Genomic DNA, 16478 nt, shown 5'->3' with positions numbered 1-16478 from the left:
ATTTCTTGTCTTGCTACTTTGGGTGCGCTCCATCTGTGTCAACTTGGTCGCCGCATGTTTCGTTGCTCATCGTTGTCAAAAGGAGACTCCACCCACGCGAGCAACGCCGAGCACCAACACGTGCGAACCCACACAAACGTCACAAGGGTTGCCTATTTACATGCCGTAAAAGCACAGGAACTATTATCGCGTGAAATATTCTTATTGATTGAACCCCAAAATATTTAATTAGGCGCGTGTTTAGATCGAAAAACAACACATCGTGCGGGTTGGGACGACGATGATAAAAAGAAACGGACCCACAGGCGCCTCTGGAAGACAGCTCATCCTAAATTATTTAAACAAAAAAGTGAAGCGAAGAAGAGCATGGAGCATGTATTGCAGTTTAGCAAACGAATGCTAATGAATCGATAATTGACAAGGAGCTCAGAGCATTCCAGATTTATACCCCTACATTACGTTATGAGTGGTGGCCCAACAGCAATTAGTTGGTTATCTAGCGCCATCTGCCAGTGAAAAGAGTCTATGGCAAGACATCAGACCCAACAATGCAGACGAGCTGAAGGCCCCTATCAAAGCAACCTGGGCTTCCATAACACCTCAGCAGTGCCACAGGCTGATCATCTCCGTGCCGCATTGATGCAGTAATTCATGCAAAAGGAGCCCCGACCAAGTATTGAGTGCTACTGCATACTGTACATGGACATACTTTTCAGTAGGTTAACATTTCTGTATTAAAAATGCTTTCTTTAATTGGTCTTATGTAATATTCAAATTTTCTGAGATACAGAATTTTGGGTTTTCATTAGCTGTAAGCCATAATCATCAAAATTAAAAGAAATAAACACTTGAAATATATCACCCTGTGTGTAATGAATCTATATAATTTATGAGTTTCACTTTTTTAATTGAATTACTGAAATAAATTACCTTTTCGATGATATTCTAATTCATTGAGATGCACCTGCATAGGTTTACGCTTCTGACGTCTACTCAAGGGGTCTCCTCTTTTTGTCCCCAACACGGTACATTAATGTGTCATCATAGACTATCCCCATTATCATTTCAGTGTTCACTATCTTAAACCAGATTTGCAGTCAGAGCCAACTATACTATAGACCAAATGTGATCTGGAGACACTGAGTAGATCTTTACCTGAGGTGATTCAGACCACTTATCAAATGTACTTTATGTAATAGTGATGGGGAAATTATGAATCATAAAGACTTACTTATAAAAACTACAACTGCTCTTTCAATTTAATTTACATACACGTTTTTTTGTTAAACTCCTTTCATCATGCTTTTTCTATATCGGTTTAATTTTAATTGAGATGCATAGTACACATTTTAATAATTTCTAAATATATATATATATTGTACATATTTTTGTATTTTTATTGTTATTTTCTGCAATTCTATATTCCTGTTTCTTGATTTTTGTGCTTACTTTTATTTTTGATTTCATTTTCTTCATATTTCTGTCATGCACCAATACACCAGAGCGGATCCTTGTACGTGAAACCACTTGGCAATCAACCGGATTCTGATTTGAGTCAGCAATTATTCCAGAAAAAGGGCTCTCCAGCATTAGCGTTGCAGTTTTATAATGAGGCACTCACAAGAAACAGGTTAACAAAAAGGAATCATCAGTATCAAACTACTACTACTTTTACTCAAAAAACATTTTATAAAATAAACATACATTGTACTGATGTGTGGATAATGTAGGGCTGTAGCCAGGAGACCATGAGTCCATATCACCTAGAACCACTAAATCACCCGAAGAAAAGTATGACTGACCACAGAACAAATCTGTATTTTTTTTTCTTGTCATGTAAATGTTTTTACATTGTATTTCATATTACTGGATTTGTTCATTTCACTTTTCAGTAGTATTTTCTGTAGATTGTATCTCCCTACATGACAATGGTTAATGCCATTGGAACACATGGGGATAGGCCTTTACAGGCATGGACAGATTACGAGACAATGGGCCTCTGATCACAGAAAAGTAAGAGATCCTCCACCCTTGGTAGAAAGTAAGTCACCCAAATTACAACTACAAGCAGGATGTAACTTTTCATAGTCATGTTGTGTCTCTTTGTGGTTTTTGTAGTCAAGTTGTAGCTCTTTGTGGTTTGTTGTGTGGCTTTCATGGTTGCTTTGTCACTTTGTTGTCGTGTTGTGTGTCTTTGTTGTTGTTCTGTGTATTTTTGTAGTCACGTTGTGTCTCTTTGTGGTTGTTTTTTATCTGTTTGTAGTCATGTTGTGTCTCTCTGTGGTTGTTTTGTGTCTTTTTGTTGTCATGTTGTGTCTCTTTGTAGCCTTTTTGTAGTTGTTTTGTGTCTTTATATATAAATCTGTATATATATTTATTTGATCATGTAAATGTTTTTACATTGTATTTCACGTTAATGGATTTGTTAATTTAACTTTTCAGTTATATTTTCTGTAAATTGTATCTCCCTACATTCATCTCCTCCCCAGGCCTTCCTGGAAACAGAATGGAGGACAATAATTAATGCCATTGAAGTCAATAGAGATGGGCCTTTATAGACATGGACAGATTACGAGACAATAGGCCTCTGGGCACAGACAAGTAAGAGGTCCTTCTCCTATCCTAGATAGTAAGACACCCAGATGACAACTACAAGCAGGTTGTGACTATTTGTAGTAATGTTGTGTCTCTTTGTGGTTGTTTTGTGTCTTTTTGCAGTCATGTATCTCTTTGTGGTTGTTTTGTGTCTTTTTGTAGTCTCATTGTGTCTGCTTGTTGTTGTTTTGTGTCTTTTTGCAGTCATGTGTCTCTTTGTGGTTGTTTTGTGTCTTTTTGTAGTCTCATTGTGTCTGCTTGTTGTTGTTTTATGTCTTTATACAGTAATGTGTCTCTTTGTGGTTTTGTGTCTTTTTGTAGTCATGTTGTGTCTCTTTTGCTTTTCCATGCACAATTAAAAAATGTGTTTGTCAACATAACAAAATAATTGTGTCAGGAGGATGGGGAACTAAGGTTTAATGACACAATAACTTCTATGTTACATAATGACAACAAATAAATGAAATAATGTTAGTTACTCAGTGTTAAGTAGGCCACATTGGGTTGGGACATATGTTAGTCATATCACTATGCGGGAAGCGGAAGTGTCAACAATGGCCAACTCAGCAAACAGTAGCTACAGCTTACTTCACCAACAAGCTGATCAGAAATCAGAGATATGAAATCGACATATAAATCAATATCAGACAGGCTGCTGTGACAGCGCATGCGTCTCAAATGTCATTTTAATACAAAGTTGTGTTCCGTTCAAAGCCTTGTGCAATACTTTATTTCTGATCTGTGAACTCCACAAAAAAAACCTGAACGTTTGAGGCGCATTTGAAGGCGGCTGATCCGCGGCTCCCTTGTCTACGTCACGTCGCTGAATCATCAGGTATACGCATCATCGCTGTGAACGCAATCTACTCACATAATTTACAGGTGAGTGTCGTTGGATGACTTCCACCTTCCACCCGACGGGGAGTGGAGTGCAGTTTTGCAACAGTGTTACGCGATGTTTGTTCGACAGGTCGGGACGCGCAGAAAGAGTTGCCGGTAACTCTCGACGAGCTTGAACAAGAGCAGACTCCCTTTAGCAGCTGATGGTGTAAAGAACTTCATTCCTCGGTTTACCACCGCCTGTTTGTGTTTGTGAATGTGTGGGTGTGTGTGTGTGTGTGTGTGTGTGTGTGCGTGTCCATGAGTCTTGACACTTGCATTGTTGCTCCACCTCCGTCGCCGCCTTGAATTTAAGACGCTTGCAAAGCTGCTGCGAGGCAGTTTATCAAGAGGAAGCAGAAGAGTGGGAGGTGGACTACTTCTAGTGAGGAGAAAGACAAAAAGAAAGGAAAAAAGTTCACAATGGCAGAGAATAAGATGGGCCCGAACCTCCAGGCTGGAGCCGGATTCCTCGCCAAACGGGTCCAGAAGTCTCTGAATCGAGCCCAGGAGAAGGTGAGCCAGAGCACTCAAGTATTGTTAAGTTCCAGTTTGACTTTAGAACTGCACACCAGAAGCACTGTCATTAGTTAGGCGAGTTGTGAGATGACTTCTTAAAGTTTGTTTTTGTCACCCAGCCTCATCCTGCTGTGGTGTTAACTCACTAGATGCCCTGCTGTAGCAGCTCACAGACCTTCAAAGGGTCTTAAAGGTATCAGAATGTGAGGCATGTCTGAGGGGGGTTTAGTTTCCAGCAGTAGATTTACAACACACGGGGGGCAAGCTGCTCATTCAGAGAGGATTACTTCAATACATGCAGCTTTTATGTGCTTTAGTAGAAATATGGAAATACGGAATAACTTGTGAAACGCGTTGCCTTGAAGCTTCTCTTACTCTCCCAGGCCACAGTCCCGTTATCTAGCTCCGTACCGAGATGTAGCTGAAAAGGCAACGCACCCAAGTGAGAGGATAAGAATAATGTAACAAAGTGTAAGAACCTGTGATACTGAGCGTGAGAGAAAAAGCTGTCTACTCAGGGAGGGAACTGCATGCTTTGTTTTCAACAGTCTACATTTGGATGATCGGCCCTTTTTTTAAAAAAATGTATAAACCAGCAGCGTGGACTTTCCCTGTCTGTCTGAGCGTCTCAGTGTTGTTCGCTGCTGCACATAAAGCTGCCACTTCCTGACTCTGCACTTCCTCTCTCGCTGGCTGAGCCTTTTTCTCACTAAAGTTTTCGGTCGACTCATTTGATTTCACTGCGTCACCTTCCAAACAGCAGCTACAGTTTGCATGCACTCCGGAGTCTGCAGGAACGAAGCCCGTATTTTTGAAGATTCAGTGAATTTCTGCTCTGTAATCCTGAAAAACAATGGGAGCATATTAACATAATGAGAGCCTATTTGTGGCAGAGTCAGAGTTGAAGGTCACACGATGTGTGGCATTCTGCCTCTAGCAGCTGCGTGCTATGAAGGACAATCTAATAGTTCCAGGGAGGCATAGGAGTATGTGGTACTCTATGTGGACCATGAATCTGTAGTGGTTAATAGTGCTAGACCGCTGACTCCTGTTGGCCTATACATCCCGATGCATGCTGACAATGGTGACCCTAAAATCTATTTAGACATTTCTATCCCGCATCTTCCTATTGGCTGACATTTACACTGATACCGATGTATCTGCAATTTGCTGATATGGGCCAATATATCGGCCCGGCTGATTAAAGAGTATGCACTCCTTTAACACTGTCATGAAAAAAAAAAAGTATCAAAATCGGTGTAGCAGAACCGGAAATGTCGCCTTTTTTTTGTTAAGGTCCAAGCATTATTTCTAAAACCTGGTGCCTACATTACCCACAATGCAGTTGGACTACCAGTAGTTTGGCCAGAGATACAGGCACGTTGTGCTTGTTGCGGCTAATGGAGCCTCTCACCTAACCTTTTCCACATAATGCAGTAGTACCCCCCCCAAACACCTGCTAACAGACTTTGTTGAGTGTATTGGTGGAACTCCCCTTTAATTATTGAGGCTCTATAGTAATAATTGATGCTAGGAACTTGTGTCTATTGAATGTTGAAACTAACTCTGCTGTCCTCCCCTTTAGGTCCTTCAAAAACTGGGCAAAACCATGGAGACCAAGGACGAGCAGTTTGAGATGTGTTTCCAGAGCCTCAACAAACAACAGGTACAGGTCTCTCTACATGGTGGCCCCCCTGCTGTTCACTGCAGGACTCGAACAAAGGTCAAGCAGAGTGCTTCGCTTCATTCCTACTTTTCTAGTTAAACACCCCCCCCCCCCCCCCCCCCCCCCCCCCGATGCCCCCGTACCAAACGCCTCCAGTTAAACGGGGCACTGCCGAGTCTTCAGAAACAAGGGCGGTGTTTGGTTCCCGCTGCTGAGATGCCAACCCACGAGATCACGACAGTCGGCTCGGCCTTGACAACAGGAAGCACTTGAAGCAAGATGTACCTCCTTCTTATTTCCTTATCAGTTCTGCATAAATACTGCTTGTTTTTTCTCCTCTAGATATCTGGGTATACACAGGCATTACTCTTGGCCATGATACTAAAATAAATGAGATATACGTGTATGCTCAGATTCAGGAAACTATCCATTTTAAGGTTTACCTTAAAAGGTTCGACCACAATGACTTGGCCCCGGTTTTAGTCTTTTGAGAAGTGAGACTGTAACGTTGGACAGAAGAATTAACACAATCTTGTTTTTTTACAAATGAAAAGTTTCATTTAAAAGCAATAAAGTGCACTACACTCGGGGGGGCTGTGTTGCTACAGCCTTACTTGGTCTGGTATGACAGTTAGCTTGTGTGCTAATGTTAGCAAACTAAAAACAGATATTGCTTTATAGTGAAAATGCCTGAACCGGTGTACTGACTAAGTCTCATTTCTACTTTGTGCTACTGACGAACATTCGGCGTTGCCCTGTAACTCACTTTGTAAAAAGTTACATAGGTTTACCTTTTAAGTTGCTCAAAGCTCATTCAGTGTCAAGTGCAGCACATATTGGAGGGAAACTTCACAGGAAGGAAGTGTACACCCTGAGGAGACACGCCGCTTTTTACTTCACCACCACATCAAATGAAGTGATTGTTGATTTATTTTAAACTCTACAATGTGGTCGGGCGACAGGAGTATCGTGGATTTTGCGCAGCTCTGAACTTGGCGCAGAAAAAGGTTGGGCCGTGAACAGAAGCAGGCCCGAAGCGCGCTGAGGAAGTGACGAAGCACGAATGGATCGGGTCGTCCACAGAGCTGCTGTCTCTGGGTGTCGCTGAATCTGAATTCTCTGCGCTTTCTGCTTTGTGTCCCACACAGATGGATGGAAGCAGGTTGTTTAAAGATGTCAAGGCCTACCACGCAGCAGTGAAAGGTAGGTCGCATGCAGCGCGCACACACACCCGCAGCACAGTGTTGAACAGAACACCCTTTGCGCAGGAGATTCGGTGAATAATGGGGAAGAGGATTTCTTCTAATCTCGAACCCTGTGTCGACTTTTGCAATTCCGTCTGCGTTGCCGTCTTGCACAAGGACAAATGGAATCCTGCGGTGTAAATAGCAAACGCAGCATCGCATTTGTGATTCATGCGTTTCTGGTGTTGTCAGCTATTGCCCCTACAATGTGAGCTCCAGTCCAGCAAACCAGTGTTATTCTGACCTTCTCTGTGTGGGTGAAGCAACAGTGCTACAAACCCTTTAAAAAAAACAATACCAACCACAATGCACTGTGCTGCTGATGCTGGAAGAGAAATTCCTCGTGGAGTCATGATTAGTTGCTCTTTTATTTTATTTTTTTGTCCTATAATTTCCTGTTCCTTTCCACAGCCGTGCATGAGACGTCCAAGCGTCTGTCGCAGACGTTGCGAGACGTCTACGAACCAGACTGGAATGGAGTGGAGGACCTCGCCGTCATTACAGAAGTACGTCCATAATGTGTCTTTGAGATGGTTTTAATCTGAGAGCTGATGAAGAAATCGCTTTTATTTCAGTAGGTCGGGCTAATTTCCAGGAAATGTTTGGTTTCTCAAAGCAGGTTCAAAGAAGCTTGATCTAGGTTACCATGGAAATACACTCACCAGCATCTTTATGAGGTACACCCTGCTTGGATCAGGTTGGACCTCCTGCCTTCAGAACGCTTAATTCTTCAGGGCAAAGATGAAACAAGATGTCGGAAACATTCCTTAGATTTTGGTTCATATTGATGCGACAGCGTCACGCAGTTGCCGCCGATTTGTCAGCTGCACATCCGTGATTAAAGTCAGAGTAAAATTGATTAGCACGATGACTGCATGGGTTGGGACCATAGACTCTATATTTATAGTGGGTGTAGTCATCGTGATGTCAGCCATTGGTTAGTGGACTGATGTTATGAAGCCTCAAGTTTGGCAATTTTGCCGTCGACATCTTGGATTGCGGCCGTTTTTCGCTAACCAATGAACGTAAGTTACCATATTTGGAATGCGGAGGAGTGACGTAGAGATGCCACATACATCTCTGGTAGCGGCAGCGACGTGTCAATCACAGTAAGCCCGCCCTAAAGCATACTTCGCTTTCTGGCCAAATGATGGACTCTAAATTGGACTATAGTTTATTAAAAAAATATCATGCTGTATTGAAGTAATAAATCAAGTGAGAAGTAGGCTCATTTTCTCATAGACTTCACTACTATCTGACTTCTTTTTGCAACCGGAAGAGTCGCCCCCTGCTGGTCAGTAGAGTGAATGCACGTTTTAAGACACTTCCACACTGGCTTCACACGGCAGAACCTCGTCTGGTTGTGACGCCATTGTGCAGCCGTTGGCTAGCAGCCATTAGCTAGCTAGTGGTGCCCAACAGAGAGACTCACGTGCAGCAGACCCGGCTACAGAGAAGCTCGTATAACAACACACACAGAGGGAAAGCAACTTCATCCTCTGCTCCAACAGACATTGCTCCACTATATCATTACAAAGCAAATAGTTGTTTGCTGCTATATTAATGCTCTGAATCCTGTACATTTTTAAAAACACTTTATTTCTGATGCGCTGCTCAACATATTCATATCCTTTTTTGCTGAGATAATGTCCAGTATTTAGAGACAATTGTTACAATTGCACTGTTGATAACAACTGTGTCTCTTAGAGTGAAGACCTGCTGTGGAACGACTACGAAGAGAAGCTAAGTGACCAGATCGTGCGCACCATGGAGAACTACACAAGCCAGTTCCCCGAAGTCAAGGTAACCCGATGCTTTTTGTGAGGCTTTTGGGCCTCTTAGGTAACACCAGTCTGATTCATCCTCCCGCAAGTGGACCACATGTTCACCTAATAAACTGTGTGTGTATTTCAGGAACGCGTATCTAAACGCGGTCGCAAACTGGTGGACTACGATTCAGCGCGTCACCACCTGGAAGCGCTACAGAGTGCCAAGAAAAAGGATGAGGCCAAAATAGCAAAGGTAGCATTAGTATTTCACATGGCACAGAAATGCTGATGTGACACGAAGAGTATTTGGTGATAAGAGTGGTTTCACCGAAAGTCATCTAATTTCGGATTCTTGTCAACAGGCGGAGGAAGAGTTCAACAAAAACCAGGGTGTCTTTGAGGAATTAAATAACGAGCTGAGGGAGGAGCTGCCTGTTCTCTATCAGAGGTATGGTTGAAATGAACATGGTCCTATAGATAACACTCAGTGGAATCTCACATGGACGTTTTGGGTCATGATAAGAAAAGTTAAGGTAGAATATCAGTGTATGAATAAACAAGTTAGAAGCTGACGTCCTGTTGGGTATTCCAGACTTCCAAGACGTACCTCGGTTATTTGGAACATGCAATATGTGAGAAGAGTGTGCACATGTGAGAATAAGCAATTTATGTTTATTAGAATTTAGATAGAGGTTTTTAGGACTGTGTCCGGGTTTCACCTTTTTTAAAAACCTTTCCTTAGGCTTTCAGATATTGACTAAGAGCAACTCTGAAAGAAAGCTCATTCTTTACTATAAAATGTCATATTTAATGTATGCAGAAAATGGTATTTTACGCCACATGTCTTTTTATTTGTATTATTTTCTGGGAGATTCTATGCCGATATTAGATGGCAGACAGCGGCGATATTACAGGAAATGAGTGGAGAGTGAGATGGGAATGAAATACAGAAGTCTGGACAAACTAACTCAACCTGCACAAGACACACTGCATTTTGTTTTCCACAGTCATTTCGGTTATTTCCCCGTCGCCATTTACACCACTGGGGATAGTAACTTCCATTGATACTCTTTGGTAAATTGGTATAGCTACAGGTTGCTACTGTGGAAAACCAAAGCGCTGTCATCTTCCTGTTTTGGTTGCGCAACGGTTGAAATGGAGCCTTCGTTTTCCTGGGAGATCGTACCCGGCAGACAGAATTGTATTGTGAAAGTGAGGCTGATAGGGAACCATTCTAAATGGTATTATTCAACAGTTGTGCAATCAACATTTACTTCATAATGGTAAGTTATAGCAAAGAGTCTATTGCCACTTTAATCTGAACAAAACGTGCAAAAACATTATTACCAGGACCTGTTATACTATTCTTGACTAGAAGCTTTAAAAAAAAGAAAATAAACTCGTTGCATGTGTAAATGTGCATTTCAGGCCTGTAAAAATGTACAAATGGAATTAGTTCAAGCAGACGTTTTTCCAGAAGGTGCGTGCGACACCTTAACTGAGCTCCATTTGTAATCCACTCAAGAATGGTATGTGAATGAACCGACATATAAACTGAGAGCTGTCTTTGTGTCTGTAGCCGGATAGGTTGCTATGTGACGGTGTTCCAAAACATATCAAACCTGAGAGATGTCTTCTATAAGGAAATGAGCGTGGTAAGATATGACACTTCCTTTTGATTTCCTCACTCTCATACTTGTCATGTGAATTACTTAAGTTTGTAAAAAAAAAAAAAAACACCCTGAAAACTCCTTTCCAACTTGAAATAATGTTTACGGTGTGTAATTTGGGTTGCATGTTGGTTTGTGTGTTTATGTTGCAATTGTGTTGCAGCTGAACCATGAGCTGTACAATGTGATGAAGAAACTGGAGACTCAACACTCAGGAAAGGCCTTCATCATCAAGGGTCTGAACAGGTAGGGCACTGTGTTGCACATGTTTCCTCATCTGTGGTCTCACCTAGTGAGTACATTACACAAGACTATCTATCCGCCATGTTTTGGTTCAATATGCTAGAGTATTAATACAAACTAGCTGTTTGCCGGCTGTTCAGGTAGATTTATAAAATGCTTTATGCATCTTTTTTATCTTCTTCAAATAGCATGACAAGCAAGTCAAAGAAGCGAAAGTCCCTGGTTATCTCCAACCCCATCCCTTGCAATACAGCTTTCCCAACCGACCACATCTCCATCCACTCTTCCACCGAAAATGGAAAAGACGGCGAGCCCTCTTCGCCCGTCCAACGAACTCAAAGCACCTCCGAGGAAACCGGCTTGCCAGAAGAAAGCAGCGCGTCGTCCAAAGACGTCAACTCGTCGGACTCCGATCTCAGCTCCATTGGCACCAACACGCCCCACAGGCAGTCGATGTCCGACAATGAGACCAGCGACCGGTGCACAGGGAGTCAAAGTCCGGAGGAGGTGGAGGCAGAAGCCGACCTGGCTACGAACCAGTCCGATGACGCCGTGATGGGTGTGCCAAAGTCGGAGGCTGCAAGTCAGGAAGTGTCCAATCCCTGTGATTCTGCAGATAGCACCCTGCAGAGTTCAGAGCAAGAGAATGTGAGTGACCCAACATCCGAGAGTTCAGAGCAGAATGTGAGTGACCCAACATCCGAGAGTCCAGAGCAGAATGTGAGTGACCCAGCATCAGAGGAGGCAGGGCCAAAACCTGCACCGGTCCCCGCCCCTCGCATCTCCTTCCGATGCACAGATAGACCCGTGCTCTTAGTCGCTAAGAAGCAGGATGAAGAATCGGTCCAACAGCAGACAGAGGACTCCAGTTCCCACAATCCACCAGGCTTCCTTTACAAGGTACATAACTATGATTTTAAAAGAGTACTCACCTATTTAGCATTGCACTCATATAATGTTGTCTGACTGAGGACCAAAATCTGAGACTTTGTCTTTTTTATTCAATACATTCTTATTCCTTGTCAAAAGCTGCCTACATTACCCACAATGCAAATGCTCACTTCTTTCCAACTCCAAATCTCCCAGATCTTTTTACATTTTCAAAGTTGTAGTTTCTACAACTTCTTTTCACATATGCAGTGGTAGGCTACTCCCCAAGACCTGTAGAGACATTGTGATGTATGAAACTGGTGGAGTTCCCCTTTAAGTACAGAGCTGGAGTCCGTGTGTTAGCTTAGTGTAAAGACTGGACATGGGGTAAACAGCTAGCCTGGCCAACGTTTAAAATGAAACCTACTAGCACCTTTTTTATAGCTCACTAATAAACATATTGTATAATTTCTTTGATCCATACACAAACAGAAATGTAAAAACAAGATGCTACGTATTTAGGGCACAGCCAGGTTTGGCTTGTTCCCCTCTAACATGAGATTGATATTGACTTTCTCAGCTCCCTCTCTTTTAAAGGAAACAAACAAGTATATTTCCCATTAACCACATGTGACAATTTCAGTTTAAGGTTGTGTAACAGTAGCACAAGTAGAGAGAAGAGTAGTGAAGTTAGCGGACGGATTCACACAGTAACAAATAAATAGCTGGCTAAAGTTTGCTAGCTAACATTAGCCATCAAAAGCTCCTGTTCATGTCTTGTCTTAAAAAGAGTACTCCATCAATTTAACATTTCTCTCATATAACAATGTCTGACTAAGGACCAAAATCAGAGAGATTTCAAAGTGAGGCCATGTAACTTCTGATAAACAGTGACCATGAGTAAAAATTGCTGTATAATGTTGTGTAACAACGGCACAAGTAGAGAGAAGAGTCACACAGTTAGGTAGCTAACATTAGCCACCAGAAGCTACCGGTGATTCCAAAACAAGGAGCTGGAAACCCCCCTGAATGTGTTTTATTGAGCAACAGTGTGTTTTATTGATAATGCGTTCTTTTCATTCGTCAGACGAAACGTGTTATTTCCTTTTTTTTTTCTTTTTTTTTTAAGAAAATAAAAAGTTGCATAGTCTCACTTCAACAGACTGACTAATGCTTGTTTACATAATTGGACTAGCATAGATTTTTGGAAACGTATGATTTCAAGTTAATTCAATGACGTTCAAAGTAGTTTACAGGCTGAGAAAACATAAACACACTATGCCATTGTAGTATACACATTAATACTTAATATAAAGAATTCTGTCTCCACTCTGATACAAAGTAGGTGAAGAGCATTCCCTTTGTGGTTGCTCACAATGTTTAAAAAAAACAGCTTTGTGCTGAAAAAATAGTCCCTATGAAAACTGTTGCCAGTGTGTTCTCTGCGTGCTTATAGGCCTTATATATCCAGATTATCAGAGATCATGAGTCTGTAAAGACACACATCTGTGAGCACCACAAACGGAATATGTTTACCTCTAAGTTAGAGGAAAACATATTCCGTTTGTGGTGTTAGAGGCTCTAGCACATCTCAGACATCTCCAAACCTGCAACTACTGTTTACTATTTTAGATGAACTGACCTTTTTAAAGTGAACTAATTATTTTACACCAGGGGGTGGCGGTAGAGAGCCATGCAGCGTCCGAAGACGGTCTGTTCCAGTTTGAACAGGGAGACGTCATCCTGGTGCTTGCCGACACTCAAGAGGTTTGTGTGCGTTCTTGTGTACTCTTGTTTAGCAACTCCAGACGAAGAAGATTACACATTTTCCTGTCAAAGTCTGTTTTTTTTTCTATTTTGTTGGAGCCTTGTATGCATCCTGCTGGTGATTTACTTTTCATCACATCTGTTCTTTTTCTTTTTGAGTGATGACTTAAAATGTTTCCTGTGGGTAGCGGCCAGTGGTAGCGTCACACTGAGTTATTAAAATGGAGTCTGACAGCAGGAAAAGTTTCAAATGTCTAAAATAAAAAGATATCTCTACTAAACATCAGGAGCCGTATTCACAAAATATCCCGAAACAATCCAAGAACACCGAAGATGGCGAAAGATATTCCAAGTTCACCATCAAATGCTAATGGAAGTGATGGTGAACTTGGAATATCTCAACTGTGAGAGTTATTCATTTGTATTGGACATTAGTTTGTCACTAAATAATCACCAAATAAAATAAATGAATAATGCAGATTTCATGGCCATCGACAGATTAGCTGCAGAAATAAGTGCTTCCCATCAAAGGACTGTCAAAAACCCAATTTAACGTTTTCATGTATAAAATCTTTTTTTTTAAATGTATTAAACTAAATTTATTGCATTTGTATATAAAATTTGTATACTTTTTTATATTTGATTTATGGATATCAAATATTATGTAAATGCATGATTGTCATCATGTCGAATTAAATTACACGTTTATTTTGATTTATAATTAAATCAATTCAACAAGAACATTTTTAATTTAATTTTTTTTATTTTGGTTACAATTTAATGTCAACATTTTAAATCTAATCTGATCCAATATAGTTATTTTTCATGCTCCTATGTATCAACGAACATTTCCCACTGACAGAGCAGTCACATCCTTCTGTTAGCTCAGGAGTCCTCTCCGTCTCTCAGCAGCTTTGTGAATGCCTCTTGAGAGGACACTCTTAGCCAGGGACTTAAAGTACCATTCAGAGTCCTAATGGTTAGAACATGAAGTGAATACAACCCAAGATTTCATTGTCGGCCCCTTAGAAAGCAGGAAATCACAGCAAAAGTAAGCCCTCACTCAAAAAGCATCGGATCAGAGGGTGGATTTGTTTCTAATGTGCGTGTCTCGCAGCAGGAAGGCCTGGTGAAGGGGATCAGGGAGGAGAGCTGGAACCAGCACAGGGATCTACAAAATCACTCTGGGATCTTCTCGGAAAAACTCCTCCAGCCGGTTCAGGCAGAGTGAGGCAATAGTCACTCCTTAGTCTGTAATACTCTCTTCTTCCATCGAGCAGTTGGTGACTCACACTCGCACTCTCTCTCACACACACACAAACACTCTCTCACACACACACACACACACACACACACACACTCAAAGGGAGTGAACCCATATGTTTTGGGTGCGGAAGCTGTGAAAACAGATGAGCACAAGTCCCACGTGGGACCTCACATGCTCTGATGTTGCAACTTTTGGAAGGAAAAGAGAACCAAAGAACATTTTGCAAGAGATGTTTGGATTGTTAAATGTTTCACTATTTTTGTTATTGCTTTTTTTTTTTAGAAGTCTTTCTGTGAAACACTGTGAAACCAAATACATGTTTGTTTTTTTATACTGATGCTGTGATCTTCTGTAAAATGTCCTAATAAAGCTATATATAAAATAGAGAAGGATGTCGTTCTGGTTTGAAATTCTGCGAAGTCGAACTCGGCAAATGCCGTTTATTCTGTTGACGTGGGAATGACCCATTTAAGAGAGGCGGGTAAGCTACAGCAGGTACAGAAAATGTGATTTGCATGTTGTAAATACAGGACGTTGTTGCTGCAATACTGCAGATAAACAGCTTGAGAAAGGACTACAGTGATTCACCTCAATGGAATGTGTAAAATATTGTTAGGACCTGGAAACCGAGACACCCTGGCTGATTGACTGTGAGGAGTTTATGGAAGAAAGGTCTGTCTTTTATAAAAAATAAAAAACACCCAGAGCAGGGACTTACTGCTAGTTTGGCAGCTTCACTGTGTGTAAATGGGAAGAGATTGTGTGTTAGAGATTCTACACAGCAGCAGACTGTACACAGACACAGCCAGCTGGTTGAGTGCAGCGAGAGGAGGCCCTCTATCATGGGGTTTCAGACTGATTGCTGTGATTGACTGGTTGTGTGTAGGCTTGGGTTGAGGTGCGGTTACAGTTTCCGTCAAGCAGCTGGGACTGTCAACACGGCAGTATCACACACTTGGTCTGAAAACAAGACTTAAAAAAGATTAAACTTCTATTGCTCTGGTGTATGCAGGGTGCTGGTTGGTCGATGGTTGTTGTGGAGAGTTAAAGTGACGGAGCGTAGCACTGCAGAGCTTTGTGCTATATGCTAGCGCCAGCATGCTAATATGCTCAACTAATATGGGACATTAAACTGTTTTCTGTGGTCATTCCACTTAGTCAAAACCAAATGATTATTGTTGTTATGGTGAGGTCACGCGTTCACGCTCGCCATAGTGTCCCAGGCAAGTCGGTTTATATGTCAGTGTTTTACATGGTACACCTAAAAATAACCGCAGCTCTGACCGTCCTGCTACGTGGATTTTAATGGGAATGACCGTTCTACTCCTATTCTATTTCTGCGATGCTCACGATGACGATGCTAACAGGCTAACGTCAAGCTGGTATAACATACACCATCTTCACCATCATATTTTAGCATGTTGGAACGCTATTGCTAACATCTGCAAAGTATTTAGTTGTAAACCAAAGTACTGGACGAATTAGAATTTTAGTCGGATGATAAATTCATTCAAAACCACAAATGTGAAAGTCATGGTGGCACTCTGGGGAAATTCAGCTAATCGCCAAAGTTGTAAGAGTTCATTCTCTGGGCACCATAAACATCTGTACCAAATTTCTTGGCAATCCATCCAGTGGGCGTTGAGATATTTCTGTCTGGGGCAACTGTGGCTCAGAAGTTGGAGCGAGTCGTCCCTCAATCAGAAGATCGGCGGTTCAATCCCCTGCTCATCTAATCCATGTCGGTGCGTCCTTGGGCAAGACACCTAACCCCAAATTGGTGTAAAAGGGTGAATGACATGTATTGTAAAAGTGCCTTAAGTAATCAGAAGACTAGAAAGGTGCTATATAAGTACAAGTCCATCCAGTGGTGTCCAAAGTCATTGCCATCCTTTGAGCCATGTGGCTTGCAATTTAAGCGTTCCGCTCTGGACCATTCCATAGAGGGATTAGATTGACCCTTTACATACATTCAGTATCTATCTTCTG

General features: G+C 41.8%; 1 protein-coding gene across 2 annotated transcripts; it reads left to right on the top strand.

The window, feature by feature from the left end:
- Positions 1 to 3816: 3816 nt before the first annotated feature.
- On the top strand, positions 3817 to 14865 carry bin2b (bridging integrator 2b). 2 transcript variants are annotated; one of them, XM_079156751.1, is made up of 12 exons: positions 3817 to 3990; positions 5579 to 5659; positions 6808 to 6862; positions 7315 to 7409; positions 8611 to 8706; positions 8818 to 8925; positions 9035 to 9120; positions 10252 to 10327; positions 10506 to 10588; positions 10774 to 11485; positions 13130 to 13222; positions 14343 to 14865. In XM_079156751.1, the coding sequence occupies exons 1-12, from the start codon at positions 3898 to 3900 to the stop codon at positions 14451 to 14453; spliced, it is 1689 nt and encodes a 562-aa protein (XP_079012877.1). In that variant the 5' UTR covers positions 3817 to 3897; the 3' UTR covers positions 14454 to 14865. The 2 variants fall into 2 exon arrangements, with proteins under 2 accessions (XP_079012877.1, XP_079012876.1); XM_079156750.1 differs by having other exon boundaries at positions 14340 to 14865.
- Positions 14866 to 16478: the final 1613 nt, after the last annotated feature.

This window comes from Pholis gunnellus (assembly GCF_910591455.1).
Source record: "Pholis gunnellus genome assembly, chromosome: 3".
Lineage (NCBI taxonomy): Eukaryota > Metazoa > Chordata > Actinopteri > Perciformes > Pholidae > Pholis > Pholis gunnellus.
This window is presented reverse-complemented; position numbering and strand designations above follow the sequence as displayed.